This window comes from Buceros rhinoceros, unplaced genomic scaffold, assembly GCF_000710305.1.
Source record: "Buceros rhinoceros silvestris isolate BGI_N320 unplaced genomic scaffold, ASM71030v1 scaffold3998, whole genome shotgun sequence".
NCBI lineage: Eukaryota > Metazoa > Chordata > Aves > Bucerotiformes > Bucerotidae > Buceros > Buceros rhinoceros.
In genome coordinates, this window is record NW_010427409.1 from 50,666 (window position 1) to 65,412 (window position 14,747).

Below are 14,747 nucleotides of genomic sequence, written 5' to 3' on the forward strand. Positions count from 1 at the left end.
CCTGCTAAAGCCATGGCAAGAATTTTGCCACTGAAGTAAATTGAAGCAGGATTAAATTTCCACTCCTTCTTGCTTTTTTCATCTTAACTAAAGACATGCAAATCTGTCTCCTCTGTTGAAGGATGACAGTGCTAAATCATCAGCTCCACATGGAAATGTCTAAGAGTTTTTTAGCTCCATGCAGTGTTTTGCATACATGATTTTCTTCTGCCGAAGAGTAATCCATTCTTATAGTGAAAAAGAAAGCAGAGTATAACATTCTGGTGCCAGGAATTCTTTTGAAAACTTGACTGGATTAGGGAATTTCCTAATGTTCTAAAAATTATCCTGTGAACACGCGAATTTAGAATAACAAGCATCCTGTTTCATAAATAATTTTTGCTTTAAATATATTTCATTTTATAACTGATGGGACGCTTAACTGTTGCATCAGAGCAGTTAGTTTGTTCTATTCCAGTAAAGCTGGCTTATTTCCATGTCAAGCATCATTTAAACTTGCATATATAATATAGTGACAATTGTATACTCCCGTGAGCCTCATTTAATCTGTCTGACGTTGTGGTAGTCCCAGTACCATGACGGTGGTGTTGCACAGCTATGAATGGTTGGAACGTGGTAAACTGGTGATGTACAAAAAAGCCTAGGAATGAGCTTGCATTTCTGCAGCTGTGCTTGCTCTACAGGAAGAGGAAGAAAAATCAGTAAAAACATGCTTTTATGGTAGTATCAGCAGCTGTAATGGTGAATGCCTCTGCAGATGAAGGAAAATGTGCTAAGTGAGGAAGAGCTGCTTTTCTAGAATCCTTGATTTGTTCTTTAATTAATTTTGGATGATTTGTGATTTCTCTGAAAAATCTATCACAAATTCCTTTGTGGAGTGACATGAAGTGTTTATGTGAGACTTATGATCCTAGTTTCAGATGCTTGTCTTGTTATGAAAAAGATTTTGCCTGTTTTGTCTCAATAATGCTTTCTGGAAACAGTGACCATTGAGACTTAGAATGTACCACGGGTTGCAGATAGATGGGCATTGCTGTCCATGTGAGGAAAGACTCTTGTATATGCTGTAGACTAAATAAAAACTTGAAGGGGTTTACTACCCTTTAGTAACAGGAAAACCAGCAAGTTTCTTACAGACTTTTTCCTTTTTTTAACTAGTGAGCCTGGAGGTCAGGTTCAACTATATGTTCCATTTGCTGTCGTATAATTATCATATATATAATGTCCTGGAGAGCAGCCTCCACTCACTGACATCAACAGTTTACATAGCAGTTGAACTAAGAATAACCTTAGAGAACTGACCCATATCAACCTCTTAACAGTGTAAACAGCCTGTAGCTCACAACAGTTTTCTATTTTTCATGATCACAAAAGGGCCTCAATTGGATAAAAAAAGAACTGTGTTCACAAAATACCAAACTATTGTGTTGAATGTTCACTTGATTATATCCCAGAAGATGAGAGAAAAAAACAAAAGAGTAAAACTTTGGGAAGAACAAGTGTCCCTTTTAAAAAAGGATGATGAGACAACACCAAAAAACTGCTTCCCTAGAAGAAGAATGCGGGGAAAATACATGATCAGTGGCATCAGCTTCAAAGGGAGTACTTTCAGAAGTATTTGTCTAATTAGACTTTTACTAAAGACATTTCTAAAGCAAACAAAATCCTTTCTATGATTCCCTTTCTATACATTAATTTGAGCACACGATCCTTTTGACGTCAATGTGTGTCTAGTGGTGGACATCTGTGGTTACAGAGCAGGTCTTCGAGTCATATCCTACTTCCCTTTCCTCCCTCCCCGTTTCTGCTGTTCCATTTATAGACAAGTTCCTCAAAGAGGGGCTGAGGCGTGCAGGGAAGGTCTGCTCTGTAGTCAAAGTCCTGTGGAGATAAATATACAAAGAGATAGCAGAAAGAGACAGAGACAAAATTTCCTTTATCATGCCAGAGCGCTATCAGAGAAGTCAGAGGAATTGGCTAGCTGTGGTTTAGAGAGGCGCTTAGACAAAGGTGGGATTGACAAAGGTACCTTTTTTTCCCTAATTCAAGAAAACAGGCACTCTCCTTTGTGATCCAAATCCTGGCTGTCCCAGAGAAGTACGCTATGTTGTATCAGAGAGTTTGATGGCTAAGAGGTTACTGAAGACACTGAAATTTTTGTTTTCAACTTATCTGGCAACTTTAGAAAGACTATACAAAACCCTCTGCATTATCCATGCACTCTGGATTTCTTTGAAAAACATGTTTCTCTAAATGTGCGACATGATAACAGTCTATATGACACCCACTGGCGCCCCAAAATAGATAAATAAATGTGAATGTTAATAATAAAAATTATCACCTCCCCCTCCAATATCAAATAAGAGTTTGTGTCTATATACTGATGACTGACAGGAGGTAGTATTGTGGTGCACACAGTTACCTTGTGCAGACACCATCTCTGATATTCCTTGCCGTGCAATTTCTGGTTAGTGTGGTCCTATCAACATTGTCTAGGTCTACAAGGCAGATATTGGGTTCACCTGCACATGGGACTCTGAATCCGACAGAGCTTGCTAGGCACAGCTCCAGCACAGTGTATAAAGGAATGAATGCAGGTATTCAGGGCCCTCTAGTTTTAATGGCTTCATAAGAACTTAACTCCTGTCAATAACAATTTCTGGTTAGTATCGTCCTATCAACATTGTCTGTGTCTACAAGGCAGATATTGGGTTCACCTGCACATGGGACTCTGAATCCGACAGAGCTTGCTAGGCACAGCTCCAGCACAGTGTATAAAGGAATGAATGCAGGTATTCAGGGCCCTCTAGTTTTAATGGCTTCATAAGAACTTAACTCCTGTCAATAGCAGAAAGTATAACTGATAATTACATTTCACATACCCACTTTGCCAGAAGAACACTAAGCTAGTCCAAGCTATTATAATGTGAATTGGTTTTATTTTTGTTGCTAGAAGAGGTCCTTTGCTATTACCAGTGCAAAACTATTTTGAAAACCTGATCTCTCATTAGTCAATTCAGTTACCTTGCTCCACTTGCTTGCTTTTTAATCAAATAAAATATATCTGGAAAACTGGAAAAAGAATATGAGGAGAAAAAATCTTTTAAGTTTCCTGAAAATTTTCACTCTCTACATTTAAATGGAGTTTTCTTAGAGAATGTCCATCCTATGCAGCTACCCCAGATAATGACTAAGTGATTAGTGCTTCCCTGTAGCAATTGTACCTTGGTACTGATTGTCTGTAACAATTTAGAGCAAGGTTATAATTTTGCCTTGTGAGCTCAAGTAGCAATCATGATGGTAGAAACAGCTAAAGTATTAATGCTCCCACTGTCTTTATAAAAGTTCTTGTTCCTCATTCAGAGCATGGGAAAAAAATATTATCTGGCCCACGTCAGACAGGGAACCCCGCTGCGGGGAGAGGAACAAGCAGTTACATGTGGGGAGAGCAAGCAGGAACCTTCTAAAGCAGGTTTGCTGCCAACAGCGGAAATAGCTGTTCCACTGACAGGTAAATCTGCTTGCAGAGGTCCCTGCCCTTCGCCTCCTTTCCTGTGCAGGCAATCCTCCCACCACAGCCCCTTCAGCCCTGCCAAACTCTGTCTTTGCTCCCTGGGTAGCAGGTCATGCTGGGCTGGTTATTGTTTCCCAGGCCTGGTTTCACCTCCCTTACTGTATCTGCTCTGCCTCCTCGTTCATCTGGACCTGTCTGGGTTGAGTTGAGAAACCTGAAGAACATTTTGAAGTAAGGAAATTTCCTTGCCATCAGGGGTATCATGGGAAGGGCATTGAAGGACTATCAGTGCTTAAGATACCTTACAGGCTGTTTGAGATGATGGTTGCATGGCAGCTGGGCCAATATATTAGCATGCTGCTTCTGGAAGAAGAACATCTTCCCTGCTCCCTTCTCCCCCATACTTTCTTTCCGTCTTCATCTGCTTCAATATACATGGACCCTCCCTTTCTTTTGCACCAGCTCCAGCTTGTCAGTCCCTTTGGCAAGAATATGTGCTATTAGTAGTTAGAACTTTTTTTCTGTACCTTATTTAGATTTACATCTGGACCATTCAGCTTGTACAGGCTCTGCTCCAAAGCTTGGAGCTGGAGAGAAGAATGGCCCCCATGGCTTCTTACTATATACTCAGGACTAGATGCTCAGCTGATAACATTTTTGCAGGTCCCAGTGGTTAAACTGAGAGTCTGTCTCCAAGTCTTGATGCAAGGGCAAGTGGGGTGTGTGTCTGTATTCCTATGGAGCGTGCAGAGGGTGGGGAAGGGTGGGACATACAGCTATGGAGTGAATACTTCCATAAAAATCTGTGTTGCTCACAGACCCTGGTTATAACTGGTGTGTAGTACACAATCACACTAATGAGGAAACTGCAAATAGTTTTCAGTAAAAGCAGTAATAGGCAAAACCCCTAGGTTTTTCTCTCTGGGAATTATTCTTGAAAGTGACTCTTGAAAACAGAGGCACCTATGAAGTAACCGGACAAGTAAATCTGTTTGCCATTATCTCTCCTTTGCACTGTCAACTCACCTCCTTCAGGAATCACTCATGCTCTGTATCTCTCCTAAGCCTGTTAGTATCGATAGTAATATGTTTCACAGGCCCATGCCAACTGGCACTGTTGTAACAACAGAGTCATTCATGTCACTGCAGTTCAGGGTCTCTCATCTTTTAGCATGAAAGTCTTGTCTACTTTATTATAAACATTACTTTCATTAGGAAGCTGGCAAATACGTTTGAACGTGGGGAGAAAAACGTTGAAGTACTGCTTGGATATCTGACCATTTTATTGTTAGACTTAATGGAGAAAGTTCTGACATCAGATGCGCAGAATGAGAAAGCAGGTCTGAGTAAAGTGAATCAGACTTCCAAAGAGATCTTTCAGCATCTGTTGGCAGTGTCAGACTAGCTACTCAGTCAAATCCATGTTTCTGCAGCCAATCATACCTTGGGTTTACATGAGAAAACTCCCTACATGCTTAAATCCTGGATACTGAAATCCACAATGAAATTCTCATTGGCTCAAAATGTGAAACAAAGTCCACTTATCTCAGTTCCTAAGGCTGCTATTTCATCTTCAGAGCAAAAACTGAGTAAGGATATTAAAACATGTTATGTTCTGTACAGCTGCTACCAGATAGCATGGGTGGAAGAAATAGCACAACCTGCTGTTTTTTTACCAGCCCACAGATATAGGGGCTATGAGATGTAGCAAAGAGCTCCTCTGTCTGTCCTCAGGGTGCTGGTGCATCTTCAGAGAATAATGTTCTCAGAAGTTTCTCCGATGCTGCAGTAACTTGAAAATCGCAAATACAGCTGTTTGAAAATACTCTAGCCATTTTTGCAACACTGAAGAAAATAAAGTCTGAAATGAAAGGTTGGTACTATTTTGAAGGCAAGTAATGACAGTAATTTGTTTTGAAAGGAGGGATAGGACTGCATGTAATTTTATGAACCATACTTGGACAAAGGAAGAGCTATGTGCCTTGAAGTGTTAAAAATGATCACTATTTTGCATTTTTAACACCTCAGCATACTTGCAAAGTGCAATACATGTCTCCATCCAAGCAGGAAAGAATGAGTTCACTGCTGCAGAGTGGAATATGCTCATTCCTGAAAGTTAATGCAAATCCCAGATCCCTGAGATGGTTTTCATGCTAGAATTCTGCTTGGCACAACCTATTGTCAGCGCATTTTATTTGTGTTGCCTGCTCCTCAGAGTTTAGATAATCTTCACACTTTGTTCTTTGTGGCTTTGTCCATAAGATTTATGCCTTTCTAACTGCAGGTCGTATGAATATGTACCTAAAAGGCAGCTGAAATGTTCATGACTTTAGATAGACTAGTTGGAGCAGTAAAACTGATTCACAATCAGTAGGGCCAACTCAGCTTTTTCAAATCAGCCAGTCAAAGAGGATTTTGCCATTTCCAACTGAAGCCTATCGTCTCTCTCTTACTTTCTATGTACTTGATTGGCTCATAGATTGGGCGGGTCAAGAGGCTGGGACATGGCTAACCAGAACATGAAGGTCTTCAAGACACTGTGAGAGTGTGAGGCTGTCTTTTCTTGAGGTCAGTAAACTCTCAGGCTGTTTCTGCAACGAGTCTAGTAATGTGGGTTTTCAGAATAGTTTTAGAGACAGGTGAATTTATAAGTCATCATCTTCAGAATAAGGCGGATGTTTTGTCTCAATTGCTTGGCACTCTGGTTACTGGAATGTAGTTTTAAAAGGCAGGGATAGGGCTCTTTAGTTAAGTTGGCAGTTCCTCTTCTATACATTCAAGAATACTGGCCTCTGACTTCAATAATGGCCTAAAATTTTACTCTTCTAGATACAATGAAAAAGTCTTCTATTAGAGAGAGATATTCCTTTACCATTGGGATACTTTGAAGGGAATTTGAAATAAGACGAACTGTAAGAAAGCAAATTTCGTGAAAGTGACTCAGATTATTTACCCATTACACAGGCTGAGGATCTGTGAGATGTGAAGGGGAAAAAAGATAGGTTTGCTCCTGACAACTGAAAATGAGGAAATGGAGGTCATGGGTCCGTTGTTTGCATGTTCTGCCTTTCACTTAAAGACGAGATTTGGTACTATTTAAGTCCGTCAATGTGCCAGGCACTCTTAATGGACAGGTATGGGTGATGAGATGCCAGCAATTATCTACACATTGCTAAAGTACATACCCTTGCCAGTCATTTATATTGAATTACATTTGTAGAGCATATTCTATAAATATCCAAAATATTACTTAAAAAAAAAAAGGTGATTTAGTTTTGCTTTGGAAGCAACAGTGAGTTTGCTTACTTTGGCTGTTTTGCAAGAATGATAAACTAGTTAGGAAAAGGGAACCTGTGCAACTCCGTGGTCTTGGGTCTTATTCAGAAAAACAAATGTTTCACTCGGATACATTTTCATTTGTGCTGTCTAAAGTCAATTATTTAGTTTGGCTCTGTGAAGTTTGTGTATTGAGCCTCTGCATTTTTTCACCAATAACATGAAATCACAAAGCAGCTTTTAATCATCTCTGCAATAATAACACTTTATAAGTTATTTGTGCAGCTGGTTCACTAGTTAAATCTATTTGCAGTTAAAACACAACTAAAATATGCATCTATAAACATAAGCAAGGATTGTTTAGTTCATGCTGTAACTTGGGTGTAAGCACCTGCCTATTCTTTTTACAGTATTTTTTCAGATTTGAAAAGCACGGAATCAGACAAAGACAGCTCTGTAGATTGATTATAACCCCTAGCTCTGAAATAGATGAACTAAATAATGTGCAGTAGTGTCAATGCTGATCTTGTAGAATCACCTCCTTTCAAGTGAGCTTTTATTGATATGAAAGAGGACCAGGTCCTACCACATGAGGTTTTTTTTTTTCTTCTCCTTTTTTTTCCTCTTATGGGTGCAGTAGCTGTTTGAAGGTTATCTGAAGAAAAGATGATCTGTCCCTTCCCAGTGAAAGGTGTAAAAAATACCTTCACAGCACTGCACTCAGAAAGCTGCTACTTACTTACCATTGCCTGTAATGGTTTAAGTATAGTGCACAATGGAACTATTTTTGATTTTTATGTGTTGTAAAATGCTGTCAGATTCGACATCTATCAATAAGTATTTGCAAATAGAGATGTGGGAAATGCTAAGTTTGCTGATTGCTAAGAAGGCTCGTAGAAGTGTTTGAAGCTCAAAGTGAAATGCCCTGAAATACCTTAAATCATGCAGGTCCTGAATTTTGGCGTAATCTTTGAAAATGTTCTCATTCCAGTGTCGTCTTCCTAGGCTAATGCACTCCTGAAGAGCAATTCAGTCCTAAAAGAGGAACAGAAGTGCCTAACCCCAAAATATATGGTAGAGTATGAGGTGGTTTTGCGGACTACTCAGAAAGAGAACCAAAATTTTGACACAACACTGTGCCAACAACTAATCTCATTTTCTCTGTTCCTAGTAATCCATATCCTTTTGGATATGCTGTGCCATGAACATGACTTTTTCCTCCAGGCTGAATAAAATTCATTGTATAACAACGAGAGCCATATGGCATGCACAACAAATCATTGTTGTCCATGGTGAGATGCAGCTAAACAAGACCGAACTTGCCTTTAGCAATAAGTAGTAGAGATTGGTAGAAGGCTGGATCTATTCTCTTTGCCTTCATACAAATACATCTGGGGTGAATTGGATGTTTTAAATTCAGAATACTTTAAGAATTATGTAAATTGATGTATTGGTACTATACTGACATTTCTTTTTCCCAAAAATTTAGTTGAGGACTCACACAATACCCATGTAAGTTGTCACAGATATTTTTCCATGTGACAGGGCTTACTCCTATCTAGAGGAAAATGATGTGACGTATGTTTTTTACTGTATATGAAAATTATACATTTACAGAATTATACGTGTAGCACCTTTAAATTAGAAGTCTTTCAAATGTGTCATTAGACGTAGCTGTTTTAAACAGGTTGAGGAGTTCCCTTTCTTCCAATTTAGGCAAGACCTATCATAATGAAAACGTCTGTGACTGGCCACAAAGGCAAGTCTGAATCTCGACCAAACAGTTCCAGATTGCTGCTTGCTTACACCACACAGGAATTGAGGAATGGCTGCACGGTCACCACATATGTGACTTGAGGCTAGGAAGTCTAAATATGCTGTAAATGTAAATGCATATTTTCAGAACCAAATGACATTTTTTCATTTGAAGCCTTTATGCTGCTGAAGATTATTTAAGTAAGCAATGCTTATGGCATTGTGAGCCAAGTCCACTGAGGTACCTATCTAAATGAGTAAAACCCAATCACTATTCCAGCTTCTCCCAGCCAACAGTGAAATATTAACCCAGAAAAGGAGTTTGCTGAATATTCATTTAATTGCCAGATGGAATTTTCAGTAAAACAACAAATGCACGCTATAAACTGATTGTTGAACATGTAGGTACTCATGAAAGATCATCCCTGTAACTAACCTGATTTATGTGCATAGTGAGAATGTGTTTTCTGTATATTAGCCTGGCTGCAGAGATGCAGTGATTCAAATCAACAGCTCTATTGATTTATGTGCATAGTGAGAATGTGTTGTCTGTATATTAGCCTGGCTACAGAGATGCAGTGATTCAAATCAACAGCTCTATCTAAGCTCTAAGATTGAAAACCATTGAGCAAATGTACATTTCATGGTATTTTTTTCCCGGTGTAATATCCTTGGCAATATTAAACATATCTTGCTGTAAAGGGTAATTTCTACCCCTAAGATGGATTGTTTTGCTTTTATGGAGTGAGAACAATAATGAATTTGGCTGTAATTTCATCAATTTCCTGTTAATGTTTACTTGATGAATTTTGTTAGGTCATGTTCAGTTTTAATCTTATCAGTAGCTGTCTTCAGAGCCTCATTTCCAAGCAATATTCAATAGTTAGTAAATAACTGACCCAAACTGGTTCTCCACTACTTTGCAGCTTGTGGTGTTGTGTGTGTCAGTAACAAATCAGTGTGCAGTGCAGTCATTTCCATCCGGAACATTTTGCAGATGTTTTCTTTATGGTGCAGTGAAACAAATGACTGTACAAGGCACCAGGCAGGGCTCATTCCCATTTGGGGGTTTCAGTCATGAGACAACATTCCCTCCCCATTGTATCTGTCCTAGGTGGTTCTTTACTAAGAAATACTAGAAGTGTTAAGAAGTAGGTGACAACTGTCCTTTTGGGATGGTCACTACGGAGATAACTTCTTCCAGATAAGAAAGAAATGGGAAGTGGAGAGCAGTCTCAGTCATACCCTCTCAGGTATGTGGAGAATCAGGTCTACATATTTTAGCAAGTGACACACTTGCCAAAGGCCCGTGGATTGCATGACTCTAAGCATTGAAAGTGCTTTAGAGCATTTGCACAAATGCATCATTTATCCTTACTCAGATCAGGTTCCTGTGGCTGGAGATGCAAAGGAATTTTCCCTCATATTCTGCATCTTAGTTACCCATGTCCCACAGGCGAGCAATGTGATATGACTGGAAGCTTGTCATCAGAAGAGATTTAAAAGTAACAGAGGGTGATACGGATTGATGAAATACAGTAGCCCGTGAAATTCATGACTCTCTCCTGTTCATTCGTGTTAATGCCTGTAAATGACTAATTACTAGATATTGTGATCCTATATTCCTCTTCTACCCTCCATCTTATCTACTAATTAGGACATAGAACTGTTAAATAGGGATTTAATATAGACTGCAGTATTTATAAGACATGCATTATCATATACAGTGGATCAGATAATCTAGTAATGCAGCCAGCTTTTCTGTCATGGGTGAGAAGGCAATTACTCAGAAATTATATGGCCCAGCAATGCTCAACTGATAAACAGTATTTTAGAGATCAACGAAGATGAATTCGAGTAGCTCAAAGGAGATAAAACCTTCTGCTGTGTTGTGATCAGCAAGAGGGAACCCTTTCCCAATAAATAGCTTGATCATATCTGGTATCAAGAATTTCCAGTCAGAAAATATAAGGGAGGAGGTTTGCAGAGTATGACGCCTAATGAAGACACATCTACATCACACACAAAATTAAAACAGTTCCACTAGAAGTGGCTGTCCTGTAGCATAGAACTGGCCACTTCAGAGAACCCAGTAACAAGGTCAGCATATCTTTATTTCTTATTGGGTGAAAACACTCTAGTGGAGTGAGCTTAGCTTTAGAAGTTCTGTGTTTAGAGGGATTTTCTTTTTCCTTTTTAGAATTTGTATTTATTTATTACTCTGACTTGGCTATTCTTCAGCAAGGCTATTCATCAGCCAGTTCGAGTGTTAAATACTTTGAACGGGCCTGAGATTTTTATAGTACCATGGTTTTATAGTATCATGTTAAGTTGCTCCTAGATCTTTCTGTTGATTAATAAGCAGGTCTTTGGAAGTGTTGCTAATTCAGAAACAAACCCCTGACATCTTTGTAGTCATGAAAGACTGGACAGTGCTGGCGTAAAACAGTATAGTGCTTAATGTTGGATTTAATTTTTCAATGTGAAGTAAATTTTTTTTCAAAGTACTGCCAAATAAATCCCACCTCAGGGAAAAGGAGCTGCAATACAAGACAATTTGTTTTCAAACTGTACTGTAACAATATTTAGCAGTAAGCCAGACAAAACCACATGAGCAGAAGAAGTGACTGAGCCAAAAAGTAATTGTCATAATTAAATACCAGGTAGTCAGATTATTAATGATGAAATATTTTTTCTCTCCCACAGTGCTGTTTATTACCCAGCAACAGGACTTAATCTTTGCTTTATCTGTCACGTGTTTCTTGAGAGACCTTAGACAAAAAAGTTTGGTTTGTTTTTTTTTTTTTTCCCTCTTTATTTTGTTCAAGGGTTACTCTGAAAACACTGGCCCAGACTTTCATCATGAACAGGAAGTGTAAATGACTTCTGCTGTAAGTCTAGCCTCTCTAGTAGGAAGTATACATTGGCCATCCAGTGCCAGAAAGGTGGAGATTTAATTTAATTTTATGTTCAGTTAAAGGATTTGCCTTTCTGACTAGAGATTTCTGAATAGTTTAGCTTGGAGAGGTTAGTTGTGGAAGAACTGATTCACATGTGTATTTTCATTCTCCCAAGTTAATGACTGCCCAACCAGACTAAACTCTCATTGTACTCTTTTCTATATGTTGTTTGTGTCCTCACGCAGAATTACATCCACAGAGTCTTCATTAAGCAAAAGGTTACTGCCTTTTCACTTTACAGCCTTTTAGCTTTTTTTACAGAAGAAGCATAGATTCTTTTATTAGTTTCATAGAGAAACGTGTTTTTCTTAATTACCTTTTGAAAGAGATTAGAAGCCACTGTTAAATCACAGTAAAGCTCAAGTGTCAAATTTCTGTTTTTAACAGGGAAAACTTCCTGTGCAGAGAGGGCAAGGATGCAGGAACAGCCACCCTTTGCCACCTTTGAAAGGAAGGACCTCAGGATCTTAGAATTGTTTCTACTGGATGCTCCCTTTAATAGGAGCATCCCTTTTGCCCCCCTTTTGCCTCTATTTTGTCTTCATTTCAGTACAATGCCCTAGGGATATAGCTCTACTCAGCAGTTGTTGATTCTGATCTCAATTATCAATCAAAATGAAAGTATTTGAAAATTTAGCAGTAGCAATTCTCTATACTGCCACCAGAACTTTGTATTAGAACTGATCCTTCTATTAATCTTTCCATATACGTTATGGTTGTTCAGTTCCTCTTGATCATATATACAGCCTAATGTCCAAGTGGAAAGCACTAATGAGTGATGTGCTTCAAAGGCCCATACTGGGACCAGTGCTATTTAACATCTTCATCAATAACACAGTGGAATTGAGTGTACCCTCACCAAGTCACGGATGACACCAAGCTGAGTGGTGCAGTTGGTATGCTTAAGGGAAGGGATGCCACACTTCATCTAGTTGGACTAAAGGATCTTTGAAGGTCCCTTGAGAGGTTGGAGGAGGAAGTCCATTTAAACTATATGAAGTTTAACAGGGCCAAGACCAAAGTCCTGCACCTAGTTGGGGCGATCCTCAGTATCATCACTATGTTCATCACTATGGGGGATGAACAGATTGAGAGCTGCCCTGTGGAGGACTTGGGATTCTGGTGGCTGAAAAATAGGATATGAACTGGCAATGTAAGCTTGCAGCCCAGAAAGCCAACCATATCCTGGGCTGCTTCAAAAGAAGCATGGCCAGCAGGTTGATAGCGGTGATTCTCCACATCTACTCTGCTTTCGGGAGACCCCACCTGTAATAATACCTCCGGTTCTGGTGTCCCCAGTACAGGAAAGACATAGACCTGTTAGAGTGGGTCCAGAGGAAGGCCATGAAAATAGTCAGGGGGCTTCTATCCTATGAAGAAAGGCTGAATGATTTGGGGTTGTTCAGTCTTGAGAAGAAAATGCTCTAGGGAGACCTTACTGTGGCATTTCAATATATCAAGAGGGTTTATAACAAAGGTGGAAAGAGACTTTTTACCAGGGCCTGTAGTGACAGGACAAGGGGCAACAGTGTTAAACTGAAAAAGAGTAAATTTAGATTGGATGTAAGGAAGACATTTTTTACAATGAGCATTGCGAGGCACTGGAACAGGTTACCCAGAGAAATTATTGATGCCTCATCACTGGAAGTGTTCAAGACCAGGTTGGATGGGGCTCAACAACCTGATCTAGTGAAAGATGTCCTCAACCATGGCAGGGATGTTGCACAAGATGATCTTTGGAGGTGTCTTCCAACTTCAACCATTCTATGAGTCTATGATACCTGCCACATCTAACCATCATTTCGTGCTCTTAATTATTTTTTGCTAACATTGACCTTCATTGCTGCTTTATAAGTGAAGCACCAAATGTAGTGAGATATAGATCTTTGATCACATGTACCCATGAATATGATTATATAAACTTACCATTATTCTTCTTACAACAAAGGAAAGATGTAGCATAGATTTTGCAAAGATATGTCTTTTTTTTTTGTTTCTAATTTCTGTAGAAGAATGTGATTCCTTTATGTTATAGACATAATTTAAAAAGAAAAATTTCATACAGAAAAATTTTGTGAAAGTAATTACCCAATTTGGAAGTAAAAAAAAAAAAAAACCCAAAGAAAATTAAGGTTAACAGGAACTGTATTACGACCCTGGAAAGACATGCTCTAAGAGTGCAGTTATCTCACCGGCATACTCCATGCTGGTTGCATATATTTATAAAAGACACCAATGAGTCATACGTAAACATTTTGATTATAAAGATTTTCTTCATTTTCCCACAGATTTGCTGCTCTCAAACAGCTGCATCCCATTCCTGGGCTCAACAGAGGGGCTTGATTTTCGAACCCTGCTGCTAGATGAGGAGAGGGGCCGGCTGCTAATCGGGGCTAAAGACCACATCTTCCTGCTCAACTTGGTTGATGTAAACAAAAATGTAAAAAAGGTCAGTTAATCTCCACAGAGTTCATATCATAAGTTCAATTTTGTTCCTTTTTCTCTTTTTTTTTTCTTTCTTCACCAGGTAACTGGCAGATTCTCTGTGCAATGCTGTGTAAAAGAATTTTATAATCTCACCTTTCATAATTAAACATATTATCTTTAGTATACTGAATTTATCATCAATAAGCTGAATTTCTCATGATATGTGACCTCCTGTGAGACTGATGTCCTGCAAAAGGTCAGCTACTTGAAGGACCCCTGTAGTGCATGAAAGTAGCATCAAAATATCATCAAATAGGCAAAAATGCATCTTGGAGTGTTTATTAAATTACTCTGGTCTGGTCACTCTCCCTCAATTTGCTGGATGGCCGAGCCCAGAGAGTGGTGGTGAATGCAGTTAAATCCAGTTGGTCACCAGTGGTGTCCCCCAGTATTAGGGCCTGTCCTCTTTGACGCCTTTATCAATGGTCTGGATGAGGGGATCGAGTGCACTCTCAGTAAGTTTACAGATGACACCAAGGTGGGTGGGTGTGTGGATCTGCTTGATAGCCGGGAAGCTCTACAGAGGGATCTGGAGTGGCTGGATTGATCGGCCGAGGTCAACAATATGAGGCTCAATAAAACTAAGTACCAGGTCCTGCACTTGGGCATCGACAACTCCCTGCAGGCTTGGGAAGGAGTGGCGGGAGAGCAGCACAGCAGAGGAGGACCTGGGGATGTTGGTTCACAGCCGACTGAATATGAGCCAGCAGTGTGCCCAGGTGGCCAGGAAGGCCAACAGCATCTTGGCTTGTACC

At 39.5% G+C, this 14,747-nt stretch overlaps 1 protein-coding gene across 1 annotated transcript in view; it reads left to right on the plus strand.

Annotated features, from left to right (window-relative positions):
* LOC104498497 (semaphorin-3D-like) overlaps positions 1–14,747 on the plus strand; it is a gene marked incomplete at its 3' end in the record, with an annotated part of 62,668 nt that overhangs the window by 5,022 nt on the left and 42,899 nt on the right. The window contains exon 2 of the mRNA XM_010141886.1: positions 13,794–13,954. Within this exon, the coding sequence (XP_010140188.1) occupies positions 13,794–13,954 (161 nt within the window). The remainder of the gene's footprint in view (positions 1–13,793; positions 13,955–14,747) is intronic.